Source organism: Emys orbicularis, chromosome 12 (genome assembly GCF_028017835.1).
Source record: "Emys orbicularis isolate rEmyOrb1 chromosome 12, rEmyOrb1.hap1, whole genome shotgun sequence".
Classification (NCBI taxonomy): domain Eukaryota; kingdom Metazoa; phylum Chordata; order Testudines; family Emydidae; genus Emys; species Emys orbicularis.
In genome coordinates, this window is record NC_088694.1 from 26,004,877 (window position 1) to 26,016,283 (window position 11,407).

At 49.1% G+C, this 11,407-nt stretch overlaps 1 protein-coding gene across 1 annotated transcript; it reads right to left on the bottom strand.

The window, feature by feature from the left end:
* Positions 1 to 2,125: 2,125 nt before the first annotated feature.
* Positions 2,126 to 10,897, bottom strand: TGIF2 (TGFB induced factor homeobox 2). Its single transcript, XM_065414869.1, has 3 exons — positions 10,858 to 10,897; positions 9,691 to 9,929; positions 2,126 to 2,725 (listed from the first exon to the last, which is right to left on the bottom strand). The coding sequence occupies exons 1-3, from the start codon at positions 10,895 to 10,897 to the stop codon at positions 2,126 to 2,128; spliced, it is 879 nt and encodes a 292-aa protein (XP_065270941.1).
* Positions 10,898 to 11,407: the final 510 nt, after the last annotated feature.

The following is an 11,407-nucleotide window of genomic DNA, read 5'->3' on the forward strand; positions in this document are numbered from 1 at the left end:
TTCCCTGTCTTGCACCCTGTGTGATCCTTTGTACCAGCACACAGCGGGTGAGAGACACTAATCAAACCAGTATGGGAATATCTTATACCCACTGTGCACTGGTGTTAAGGACCGCACACAGTGCAACAGGAAGTCAGATCTCTTGACTCATCTATTGGACATGGGAAGGGATTTCTCCCAACTGCTACAAGTTGTATTGCTCCTTCTCATGGGCTCATTTTGCTCTAAGCAAAAGGTTATTTAAAAAAGGGGGGGGGGATTCCCCGATAAGCCACCACTTTTCCCTTCACAGCCCCAAATCCCACAATGCACTGCTCCCCCTCCACTGCCCACAAGTCCCCATCCGCATGAGCACCATCGTATCCTGCTGACATTAATATCACTATTCATGCAACATAATAATTAGGCTAACAACCTAGGATTAGTGTTTCTCAAGATAGATATATAGGTACGTATATATCGCTATTTAACTTACATTTACAGTGAAACAGCAATATTAAACATGGGGATGTTCATTCAACCCATGTTGTTCCCATTTCTGCAGGCTCCAAGAGTTACTATTCAAATGAAAGGTGCACAGCCTGTAACTCACAGCTATTTGGATTCATAACTGCTCCACGTGCAGTTTGTGGCCCACGCCACCCTCCCCCTAAACCTAGACTCCCATTGGCAACTCAGACTATTCACAGGGCTACATAGGTTTTTTGTTTTGCTTTTGTTGTGGCCACAGAGACATTGCAGGCTCAAAGCGCACAAGAGACCCTGCTCTGCGCAATAAGCCAGCTGGCCACGAGAGGTCACTATTGCTCCACCAGTGTGGCAGGAACTACATTCAGCATGATGAAAGCAAGGGTCTGAAGATTCCAACCAGCATGTGTTTCATAGGCAGTTTGTTGTTAGCACATCACTAGCTTAACCAAGACTCTGCTTTCCAGGGAATGCCTCATGCAGGCTGAAAATGTTACAACAGCAAGAGAACAAGCAGGCAGTCCATGCCCACAAAGATTCCCTCTTCTGCTGGAAAGAGGGTATTAAAAAAAAAAAAAAAAAAAAAGGTTATTTCACAGTCAAGATTAATCTCCAACCCTGCTCCCAACTCCCCCACTGAAATGCCCTTTCTTCTGCTCTTGGTTGGTATCCTCCCAGGACATCTGTACATTCCTCTCTCCCTTCCATGATATGAGGTGCACGTCTTCAGCAGGAACGCAAGAGGAACAGGGAAATGGTGAAGTGTTTACCAAAGGGGAAAAAAAAAGTCACAATCTATCAAGAAATGTTTTCAGCAGAAAATATTGCTGAACAGCACCTCAGAGATTTTACTGGCAACAACAACATTAGGGGGGTTTGTTTCTTTCAATGGGGAAAAAAAAAAAAAAAAAAAGCCACAGATTTAAGTTTTCCAGTTAGTTTGATCTTTGCCTTTCCACAGGCTCTCCAGGGCCGCTCAAGGCTCTGCGGCTAAACTCTCCATTCACAAAATATATACAAGGCAAAACAAAGAGGTGGCCCAGAGAGGTTTAGGGGAAAGTCTTTTCCTCCTCAGGTGTTCAAAACCCAGAAGGTTTCTCACCCCCTTTAGATGCAGTTTTGCTGGACACTTCATTTGTTTTTCTCCCATAAAGTCAGCAGGTTTTTCCAGAGTCTTACACAGCAAAATAGTCATCTAGTAAGAGGTAAAGCCAGCTACAAAGCTCTCTCCTCACAACAGCCACTAAGATCCTTCCAAGGAGCCAGGCCTACCTCCTTTGGGCACCTGAAGAGAGGCGATGTCTCCAGCACGATATAAGAAACCCAGGGTGCAATCAAAGGTGCGAGGGATACTTGACAGCTTCCGAACATCGTGACAATGAAAAGGGTCACGTGTCCCTCCAGATGAAGATGCTGCAGTCCACAAGGGCTGCTTTGTGGAGGTCCGAATGCGGTCAGGCTCCTTGGGTCCCCTCCTGGTGGGAGAAGGATGTGTAACATCTGGGATGAGGACCTTCACTGCCGAGAAACACAGTAAAACAACAAAAAACAAAAACAAAAAGCCCCCCACCACCTTCAGCCGGCAGACGCCAAACCCAACAGAGCCCTAGAAGACAGGAAGGGTGGGCAGACCCAGCTGGAGCCGGCACAGAGCAGGTTATTTGGAGACTGGGGCAGCCTGGGGCTCTGTGTGCCATAATGGGGGCAGCTGCCCATTCTGCCGCTGCGATTCCAGCTCGGCCGCCTTCTGCAGCGCCACTTCCACCAGCAGCTGGAAGCTGCTGAAGTCCTCTCCGAAGAGCTCGGGCGGCGTGGGGGGTGGGGTGTTAAAGAGTCCGTTGGTGGGGCTGGCCGCATCCGTCCTGGCCAACAGCGCCATGGTGCTGCTTGTTGTGCTCAGCTGAGGCTTGGGGTGGGGGTCCAGCTCCATCCGGGGGAAGGGGGGCTGCTTCTCCTGCTCAGCCCCGTGGGTGCTCACCACTGTCAGGCTGCTAGCCAGTGGCTGCGCGGGGTGGCAGATCACCTGCGGGCAGACAGACATGGACAGCACCTTGGGGGTGGCAGTGGCAGCAGCCGTAGCGGGAGCCACAGGAGGCATCACCAGCACCCCAGAGCCCGTGGTGGCCCCACGGGGCAGGGCCACATCTGCGGTCTTGCCCCCTCGGCGAGAGATGGTGAACTGGTTGGGGTCCTTGCCGTCCTTGCGCAGCATGTCGGGGAGGAGCCGCCGCCGGGCGTTGATGAACCAGTTACAGATCTGGGGAGACAAATTACAGCTCAGTCAGATCACCGTGGAGGAGAGGCCAAGGCACCATGGAGTCAGGCGGATTAAGAACGCCTCCTTGAGGAGGGAAAGAGAACAGCAGAGTCCTCAGCCATGACAGGGACGTGGCTGCCCTCCGGCCTGAGCAATGACACCTCTCTAGCCTTCACTTGCCCCAAGTCAAGCAGAGAAGCGTAAGCTTCCCTTCAGCACCACCCTGAGGGAGGGCAGGCTGAGCTGCTGCCATCTGCCCTCCTTCCCTTCGAGTTGCTGATGGCCCAGGCAGGTCTGAGATGGAGCAAGTGCTCCGGGGGGCCCAGGCTGCTCAGGGAAGCGGATTCACCTGTTTCCTGGCCAGCACAGCCCACTTTGGGGCCTGGGCCAGCTCCATGCACAGCTGGCCTGGCAGAGGGGAGGCTGTGCTACTTTGTGCTGTTACTCTGCTGCCTCAGGGGCAGGGATTTAGGATCCATTTCCCCCCCCGGACCGTGTTACACTCTGGCTCACGGTAAACTTTGATACAGGCCGTGCTGCAGACTAACCCCCGTCAGTAACTCTACAGCAGTGATTCAGGACACCATTAGAACACTTGTAGCCCTGCCTCAGACAAAGCTAGAGCCCTCAGGATGGCTGCAGCTAACACGGCTCTGGGCCGCTATGGGGAGAGGCTCAAAGGTCCAGTCCTGCTCCCAAAGCCAATGAGAGCTTTGCCATCCATGCCAATTGGCCCTTAGCAAACCATGTCATTCTGAAACCTGTAAGAACAAGGTCATTTGAATTATTCTGGGAGAACCACACTCACTGCAGTAATCAGAATGCACAAGTTTTCCTGTATGTCCCTCTTCAAAATAAGCAGGAGGAGGGGGGCAGTAAAGTCCAACTGGTTTGGCTCAAAAGACCAGATGTGCCCTTGTCACCTGAACAGGTCTCCTACTCTGACGCACTGCCCAGCCAACCCAGGGCAAAGCTGAAAGGGAGTCTTCCAAGATTCCTAACATGCTTTCCTTGCTCCAGATCTGATCAGGAGGATGGATTGGAAGTAGAGGATGCAGTATTTTGTACAGGGCCAACTCGTGCCAGAAGACTCACTCTAGCTCAATGGGCCCATACATCCCTGATCCGGAGACAGATTTCCTTCACGTAATGCAAGGGCTTTGCTAAACACAGGCAGATTAGTGTAACATTCTTGCCCGCATGGACGCGGGTCAGCAACACTCAGGCATGGAAGAGACACTCCTCCACATGACTGCCGTTAGGGCAATCACAAGCCAAGCCTCGCCTGTTAATACAATGTTGACAATGTGGCTTTTAACAGTTATAAAGCTTTAACTTTTTCAATCTCAATATCTACAGTCAATGAATAATTGTCTGCCCCCTCCCCGTATTTCCCATAATTGTGAAGATTTAAATAGATCAGAGTTCTTAAAAACAAACCGATATTATCCATAAAACTTGAATTCTGCCAAGTCTATTTATACGATGCCTTTCATCCCAGCACACTTCTCAAAATGTATATATGTAGGAATCATTTCACGCACACACACCCCCCACTGAAATATGGCCATCTCTGGGGTGAAATGCACACCAACTCTACAGCTAAGGAGAAGTAGTAAAGATGTGTTTGCTATTAAGGGCTCCCATTTCTTTACAGAAAGATAGCCCTTTCCACCCTTGATCTAATTAATACTGCAGTGCACTATAAAAGTGGTACTAACATATCACCATTTATTTTGCCAACTAGCAGAATTATGGTCAAACTCTCAAAGGAGCGTTCAAAAAAAAAAAAAAAAAAAAAATATGTGCACTAACTGAGCAAGGCTCTGTGGGTAGATGTCTGCAAGCCCCTTGGGAATGCAGCTGCCATTTATTCAATTTGCTCTGCAATGTATATCAAGATCTAAAACCAATAAAAAGCTAGATGAAAATCACTGTGTTCTACATAGAAAGCAATTAGAAGAGTATGAAGCAGACAAAGTGACTGATCTCTTCCAAATCAACAGCTGTGCAAAATATTCCCCCTGAGGACAGAAAAGTTACTGCAACTTGGATCACTATTATCAAGAGCTTTGTATTATTTTTTTTTGGACTTTCAGACAATAGTTTGTATCTGACACCCTTACAAAAGTCACTATTTCATGTCCCACAGGCCCTAATCTTGCAAGCTGTGTAAGAGCTCTCTCTGAAGTTCTGCACGCGGAAGACTTCAAGGATCAGAGTGTCTCTAGATTCTAGTTTGATTTTCTTAAAGGGGCCCTGTCAGAAAAGTCATAAGCCCCATCCTATCCCCTGCTCCCACTTAAGTCATAGCAGGACTGGGACCCATCATTGAACACCCACACTTTTTAAAGGCTATGAGCAATGATGTAGAGTATTCAACAGAAAAGGCCTTTAAAAAAACCTATTGACTTTGTACCATTCATCTTGTTTGTTTTCCTTTATACATGTCACTAGAGAGGGGAATTTTCTCTCTGCTTTACCAGGATAATTCCAGGTAACAAATTAGGGTCAGATCCTCAGCTGATGTCAATCTACACCACTTCTGAAATCACTGGGGCTCTGCTGAGTCACAGCGGCTGAGGATCTGGCCCTTAACAAGGTAATTAAGAGTGGTTATGTTCTGTTTCTAGTCAGCTGCTCTCTGTGTTGGACACTAGCACAAGGCTGTTGTGTGCCTGGATTCACACCACACAGCATGGCTTGGATTAGACAAAACACACTTCAAGAGAGCATTAGTATCCAGTAGGTTTTGTAACTAACCAGCTAATGCAGGGGCCAACCTTAACTACCCCATTCCCCTTTAAAGGTAACCCCCAGCTTATTTTTAAGTAAGGTCAGTGTTTTCCCTAGCACCCATTCTTTTGCGATTCACCATTACAGCACAGAGAGAGGTGGGAGCTCGGCAATCACCGACTGTTTCAGCACTTCAAACTACCGGCCGGAGACGAGCCAAAAGCAACAGCTCCCACTGAAGTCCCTGGGAGTTACAGGTGCTCAGCACCTTTCAGAATCAGACCCCATTATGGCTGGATGGGGTGTGCGTGTGTGTGTACACACACACACTTCTACAGAGTAGGCCTGTTGGGTTCCTCTAGATTTGTTTGCTTGTTTGGGGGATGGGTAAGGAAGGAGCCGGTGGGGGGTGTTAAGTCAATTTCAAACTCACAGGCAACAAAGCTTTTGTTGAATCTGCAGGTTTCCTGGGACCAGGCACAACAGTCTTATCTACTTTGCAAAAAGTTAAGAGATACATGGCTTCCTGGTTTCCCTGGAGACCAAGCACTGCTGCTCTCACATTCCTTGTCTGCCAGCCACTGGCCCCCGCTCTGAGAGATGGTGGACAGAAATATATAATCACATGCACTGGACTGGGTGGTGGCTGGTACTTTTAACCCTGATTTTTAAGAGACTAAGAGCCTGGGCGACTGGCAGCAGTTCAAATGGAAATGTCAAGTCTGAACCTCCAATGCCACCTCTGGGGTGCATTCAGGGCTCAATACATTTCATTTTCTCTGTGACTGCAAAGAGAGAGGTTTGCTCAGATCCTCCCCACACCGTGAGTCACTGCCATTGTGACAGATTTTTGTTACCAATCTGCTTACCCCGTGGGGGGCAATTTTACTGTGACTGTGACACCATCACACCACGATGTGACGGGGGGGGGCGCTACCTCAGAGCTCCCCCCCCCCCCGCCATGGAACGGACATGTGTGGGGGGGGGGAAGAAGAGTCAGTGGAAGTGACAATGTTAGTATACAAGGCACTGCTTTGGGGCACTTATGCACTATTTGATACCCTTTGTATTATTATTCCTACATCCCAAACTTATCAACTTTGTCTGCACGAGAAAATGATAGCCACTGGCCCAAGCACCCCGAGCCAGCTCCATGGGCTCTCTAGCACCATCGGAGCAGCTGCAGGGTTCCCAAAAATGAAAGGGAAGAGAAGTTTAGAGAGAGAGTCACATGCTGAGTGTATGTCTGCCCTGCTGCGAGGGGGGGGGGTCAGTCAGCTGTAACAAAATACATGGCCAGATTATCCAAGTGTTGTGCAGAAGCTGCATACACAATAATCACAAGTGCATGCGCAAAGCAGGTTACTGTGCACATCCAAATGTACAGTGAGGACATCCAGGCACGTGACTGTGCCCTGAAATTAGGTGATAACTGGCACTTGGTTTATTTGAAAAATCTGGCCTTTCAGTTTTTAAATAATAAAAAAGCCAAACAATAATAAATCACCGTTAAGACTTGAGAACCTTGAACTTCCAGGTTCTGTTCACCAGCAAGTTATAAGTGAGACAGAAAACAAATAATAATAGCTGAGTCTTTATAGGGACAGCAGCAAGACAGAGCATAACAGCATAATCTTGGCTTCTGATCTCCCACTTAAGCAGGGTCAGGCCTGACCGGCAAGTAGCTGGGAGCCACTGAAGGAAAACCACAGCACTACAGAAGGAGTGGGGGCTATTTGGTAGGTGGCATTTTTCCTCTAAGCCAGCACCAGTACACTGGCTCCAAGGAGCCCTGTGCTACTGGAGATGCCATCTTTAAAATGCTATGCAAAAAAAAATCACAGTTAATCATCACTTGCTGTCATTAAAGATCCCCAGCACTTTTCACCAGAGTTGGGATATTGAAGGCAGCACCCTGACCAGATTCCTGCTGGGGGACTTGCACTCTGTCCACATTACAAGAAATAAACACCCATCACCATCCTTTGGTTTCTTCTCTCTTTGTCCTACAGGGTTATGCAGCATTGCTCTCCTCTGTTAGACAGCTGCCATATTCCACCTCAGAGGGGGCAGCATTTATTTCAGTGGTAGATGAAGGAATCCCAACATAAGGCTACGTTTTTAAATGCTTTGGAATCTGTGTTTGGAGATTAGCTATCAAAAAGCAAGTCCTTGTGCTGCTCTGTTGCACTTAGGCATAGACGTGGGTGGCCCCAGAACTCATCCCAAATATAAAGAGCCCAAAAGAACATGCAGAACAGAGTCCCCAGCAGAGTGGGCCACATGGTGTTCCCCAGAATAATTAGATGGGGGATAGGCAGCTTCACATGTCAAAATGTCCTGTATTCTGTTGCTCCTCCTGCAGCACAGGTAAGGAGGGGAGGGTGCCTGCCTCCACCACTGGTTGCAGCACAGGCCAGCCTCTCTGGGCCTGGCATACGGGAGCTGCAGCCGGCTCAGCCTCTGCCCCAGCACAGAGTGACCCTTCCCAAAGCCTCTCACCACCCAGACCCTGCTGATCTGGATGCTGTCAGGACATCCCTAGAGAGTCCAAACCAACAGGGCTGGAGTGGCCACATCCCACAACCTAGCAGCGCTCAAACTCACCCTGCAGAATGCCCCCTCCACTATGGTTTGCCACAGAATGCACAAATCAAGCCTTCCAGGGGGCATGAAGAAGAAAGTCTCACAGAGTGGCACAGTCCGGAGAATACTCATGATGCTGGGACATGCCAGTCCTGAATGCGCTTAAATATCACCCAGCAATGGGCTTTAGCTCTGTTAGATGGGATTGGGGGGGGGGCGGAATCCTATGATCCAAGTGTGGGGGCTGGCAGCCGGCATGCCTTAGCTGATCTCAATTGCCATCATATCACAGAGGGAGACAGGGAACTGAGAGGGACCCAGTCAAACAGCACCTTGAACTGCACCCCAAAATGACTGAGAAATCAGTGCTCAGTGCAGAACAGGCATTAATGCCCCAGCCTCCTCCTGCACTAGCCAACATTTGCCTTCAGATGTGCCTCACGTGGATCACTCCGCAGTGACCCTGCGGGGATGACCAAGACATGGGTCCCCATGACACAGCCCACATTCAAAAGGAGGCATTGTAATCTTCCAGCCATGCACAGATGGACGGAGAATTGCTCTGGGATGCTGCTGCTCCCCATGCCAGTTTCCCCAGACTAGGTTACTGGGATGAAACCATCACACTCATTCTGATATCTGGTTTCAGAGTAGCAGCCGTGTTAGTCTGTATCCGCAAAAAGAACAGGAGTACTTGTGGCACCTTAGAGACTAACACATTTATTAGAGCATAAGCTTTCGTGGGCATCCGAAGAAGTGGGCTAGCCCACGAAAGCTTATGCTCTAATAAATTTGTTAGTCTCTAAGGTGCCACAAGTACTTCTGATATCGGAGTCTCTGGAGTAGCACTCTGCCCACAGTAACTCCCCAGCTGTGCTGCGTCCTCTTCTAATGGAGTGGGTTCAGATTCAGACCAGGTGTGAGCGGGTGTCACTGCACAACACTTCAGCCGAGCTGCTGCTGCAACTAAAGTCTGATCACATTTCACCTGACTTCCCCCCCCCCCAAAGTCTAATCACATTCCATCTGTCTCCTCTAGCAAATCCACCAATTTTTCAAAGGCACTATTTGATAGGAGTACAGGTAGCAGCATCTGCCCTTTCACTTAGCACTCATGAGAGCAATGGTCCAGTAGCACTGGCTAGAAAGACTTATAAACAAATAGGAATAAAGACCTCAATGCAATTTTTGTAAGAGTAGAGGTTACACCCAGTCCAAAAGGCCAACCCCGCCCACCTTACAGTTTTGCATTGTGGTTGCACTCTGCTGCCCCAGAACTGGGCTGCAGATGTTGGGGTTATGGAGCACTCTGGGGTCTTTCAGGAGGAAAGGTGCTGTATATGTAAAAATAGCTTTGCTGCTTAACCTCTCTGCCTCAGTTTACTTCTGTAAAATGGGCCCCCTAATACCTACAACCTGTCTCACGGGTGTGGTGCCATGTTTAAAACGTTACAGTCTGCAATGTTCTTGGAGATCTTCAAATGAGTTCTCCTTGCACAATACAAGTGCAAAGCAGTTTTCTGCCAAATATTATTAGGCAGGGCCAGGTCCCAATCCCCCTGTGCTATGCATTTAACTTAACCCCCTCCAGTCACCAGAAATACACCCTCTTGGGGGGACAGGAAAGGTAGAGACGTTCTCACCTGCAGCACAGAGAGGTTGGTCTGTCCAGACAGACTGAGTTTCTCTTGCTCAGATGGATATGCATTGAACCTATGCTCATAGAGCCAGTCTCGGAGGATCTTCACCGATTCCTTCGGGAGGTTCCCCCTTCTTTTCCTCTTGTTCGACTGCAACAGGTCCAGAGAGGCAGTCCCATCATCTTCTCCGAGGTCACTGTCTGACATGGTGGAGCTGCCTGCAGACCGCTCCTGGTTAAAGCCTAGCGGAGTGAAAACAAAACAAAGCACAGGTTACGCCGCATTCCATTTTGTGACTGGCCTGATGCAAAGGGGTTCAATTACCAAGCAGTCCCTCAGCTGAGCCCTGTTTTGGGCAGAATCCCAAAGATCAAGATGTTCATCCTAGTCCCATGCAGACCCCAAACAATGACTCAAAGGCACGGCACCTCCATCTCCTTCTCAGAGAGGTTTATTGCCTTGTATTCCCCCTCCCCTTGGTAACCTGTTCACGTTTATAATATAACCCCTTATAGGCCAAAATGTGAAATAAACAGAAGCTGCAGGGTGATCTATACCTCTGAGCAACAGGTCATTTGTTCAGATGCCTAACTTTAGCCCCCAAGGCCCTGATCCTGCAGATTTCACATGCTTAAAGCTAAGCATGGGCCTAACACTCCCATTCCCCTGGGACAACTCAGTGTGTGGGGTTAAGCGCACCTGTAAACTTTTGCAGGATCAGGGCCCAGCACTGGCCACTTTAAGAAAACAACACAAAGCCAACCATGCATGATGAGTGTCCGGACTCCAAGGAATGTACCAAACTTGTGTTAGTCAGCCTTACAATTCAAAGTTGTGACAGCAGTTAGAAGAAATACCCTTTGATCTTGCATATACTTCGAGGTAAGATTTTGAGTATCTTAACCCCCTCTGCCTACCCTGCAAAGTGTTCACAGATGCCCAGTGGCACCCCCGGAACGTGTTAATCCTCTGCAGAGCGCAGACATGAGAACACTCGAAGTTATTGCTTGGTTTACTTTACACACACAAAAGTCTCCAAGCTCATTTACTACTCTCCCTTCCCCCTCCCCCATGCAGCTGCAGACATCTTCGTTAATTGATACAAAAGCCCCACCGCAACCCAATGGGCAAAATTCAAATTCGCCTAAGTTCCTACAGTTAGTTCATTACCCTTCCCGGCCATGTGGCAGAGTTGGTCTGAAGATGGCATTCAAAACCTCGGCGCTTGTCTCTGCTCCCCAGCACGCACGCACACAACAAAGCAGATTCAAGTCCATTGAAATGCAAGCCCCTTCCTCCCTTCAAGAGGAGAAAATGGCAAAGCTGTCTCCCTAATTAAAAAAGCAAATGGATCCCTGTCCGGCTCCTGCATGCAGTCCTGAGTGGCCCAGGGATCAGGGGGAGCTGCTGGCTACGTGAGAGACAGAGAGGCGCTCTGTTGTGCTCCGCTTCAAGGCACTCTGTGACTGAGTGGGGATGGAGGAGGTGCTGCTGTTTCCCTTTGGCCCTGAGCTGCCCACACCACCAGCTGCCCAGGAGAAGTGCGACCCAGCCCAAGGAGAAATCCAAAACACCCGGGGGGAGGGGGGTTAATATCATCAGCAGATTTAAAACACGTTGGTTTGATCTAAGTTTTCCCCACCCCTTCCATGCAAAACCCCAAACACTCTGCAAAGCCGGGTTTTCAAAAGTTCAACATCTTCTCCAGCCAGCGGCTAGG

Excerpts from the sequence above, each read along its gene's own strand:
- TGIF2 (XM_065414869.1), bottom strand. The coding sequence starts at position 10,897 with ATGCCATCTTCAGACCAACTCTGCCACATGGCCGGGAAGG. Across the intron at positions 9,930-10,857 it reads CTGCCACATGGCCGGGAAGG|GCTTTAACCAGGAGCGGTCT; the intron begins GTAATGAACTAA and ends TCACTCCGCTAG. Across the intron at positions 2,726-9,690 it reads CCAACCTCTCTGTGCTGCAG|ATCTGTAACTGGTTCATCAA; the intron begins GTGAGAACGTCT and ends TTGTCTCCCCAG.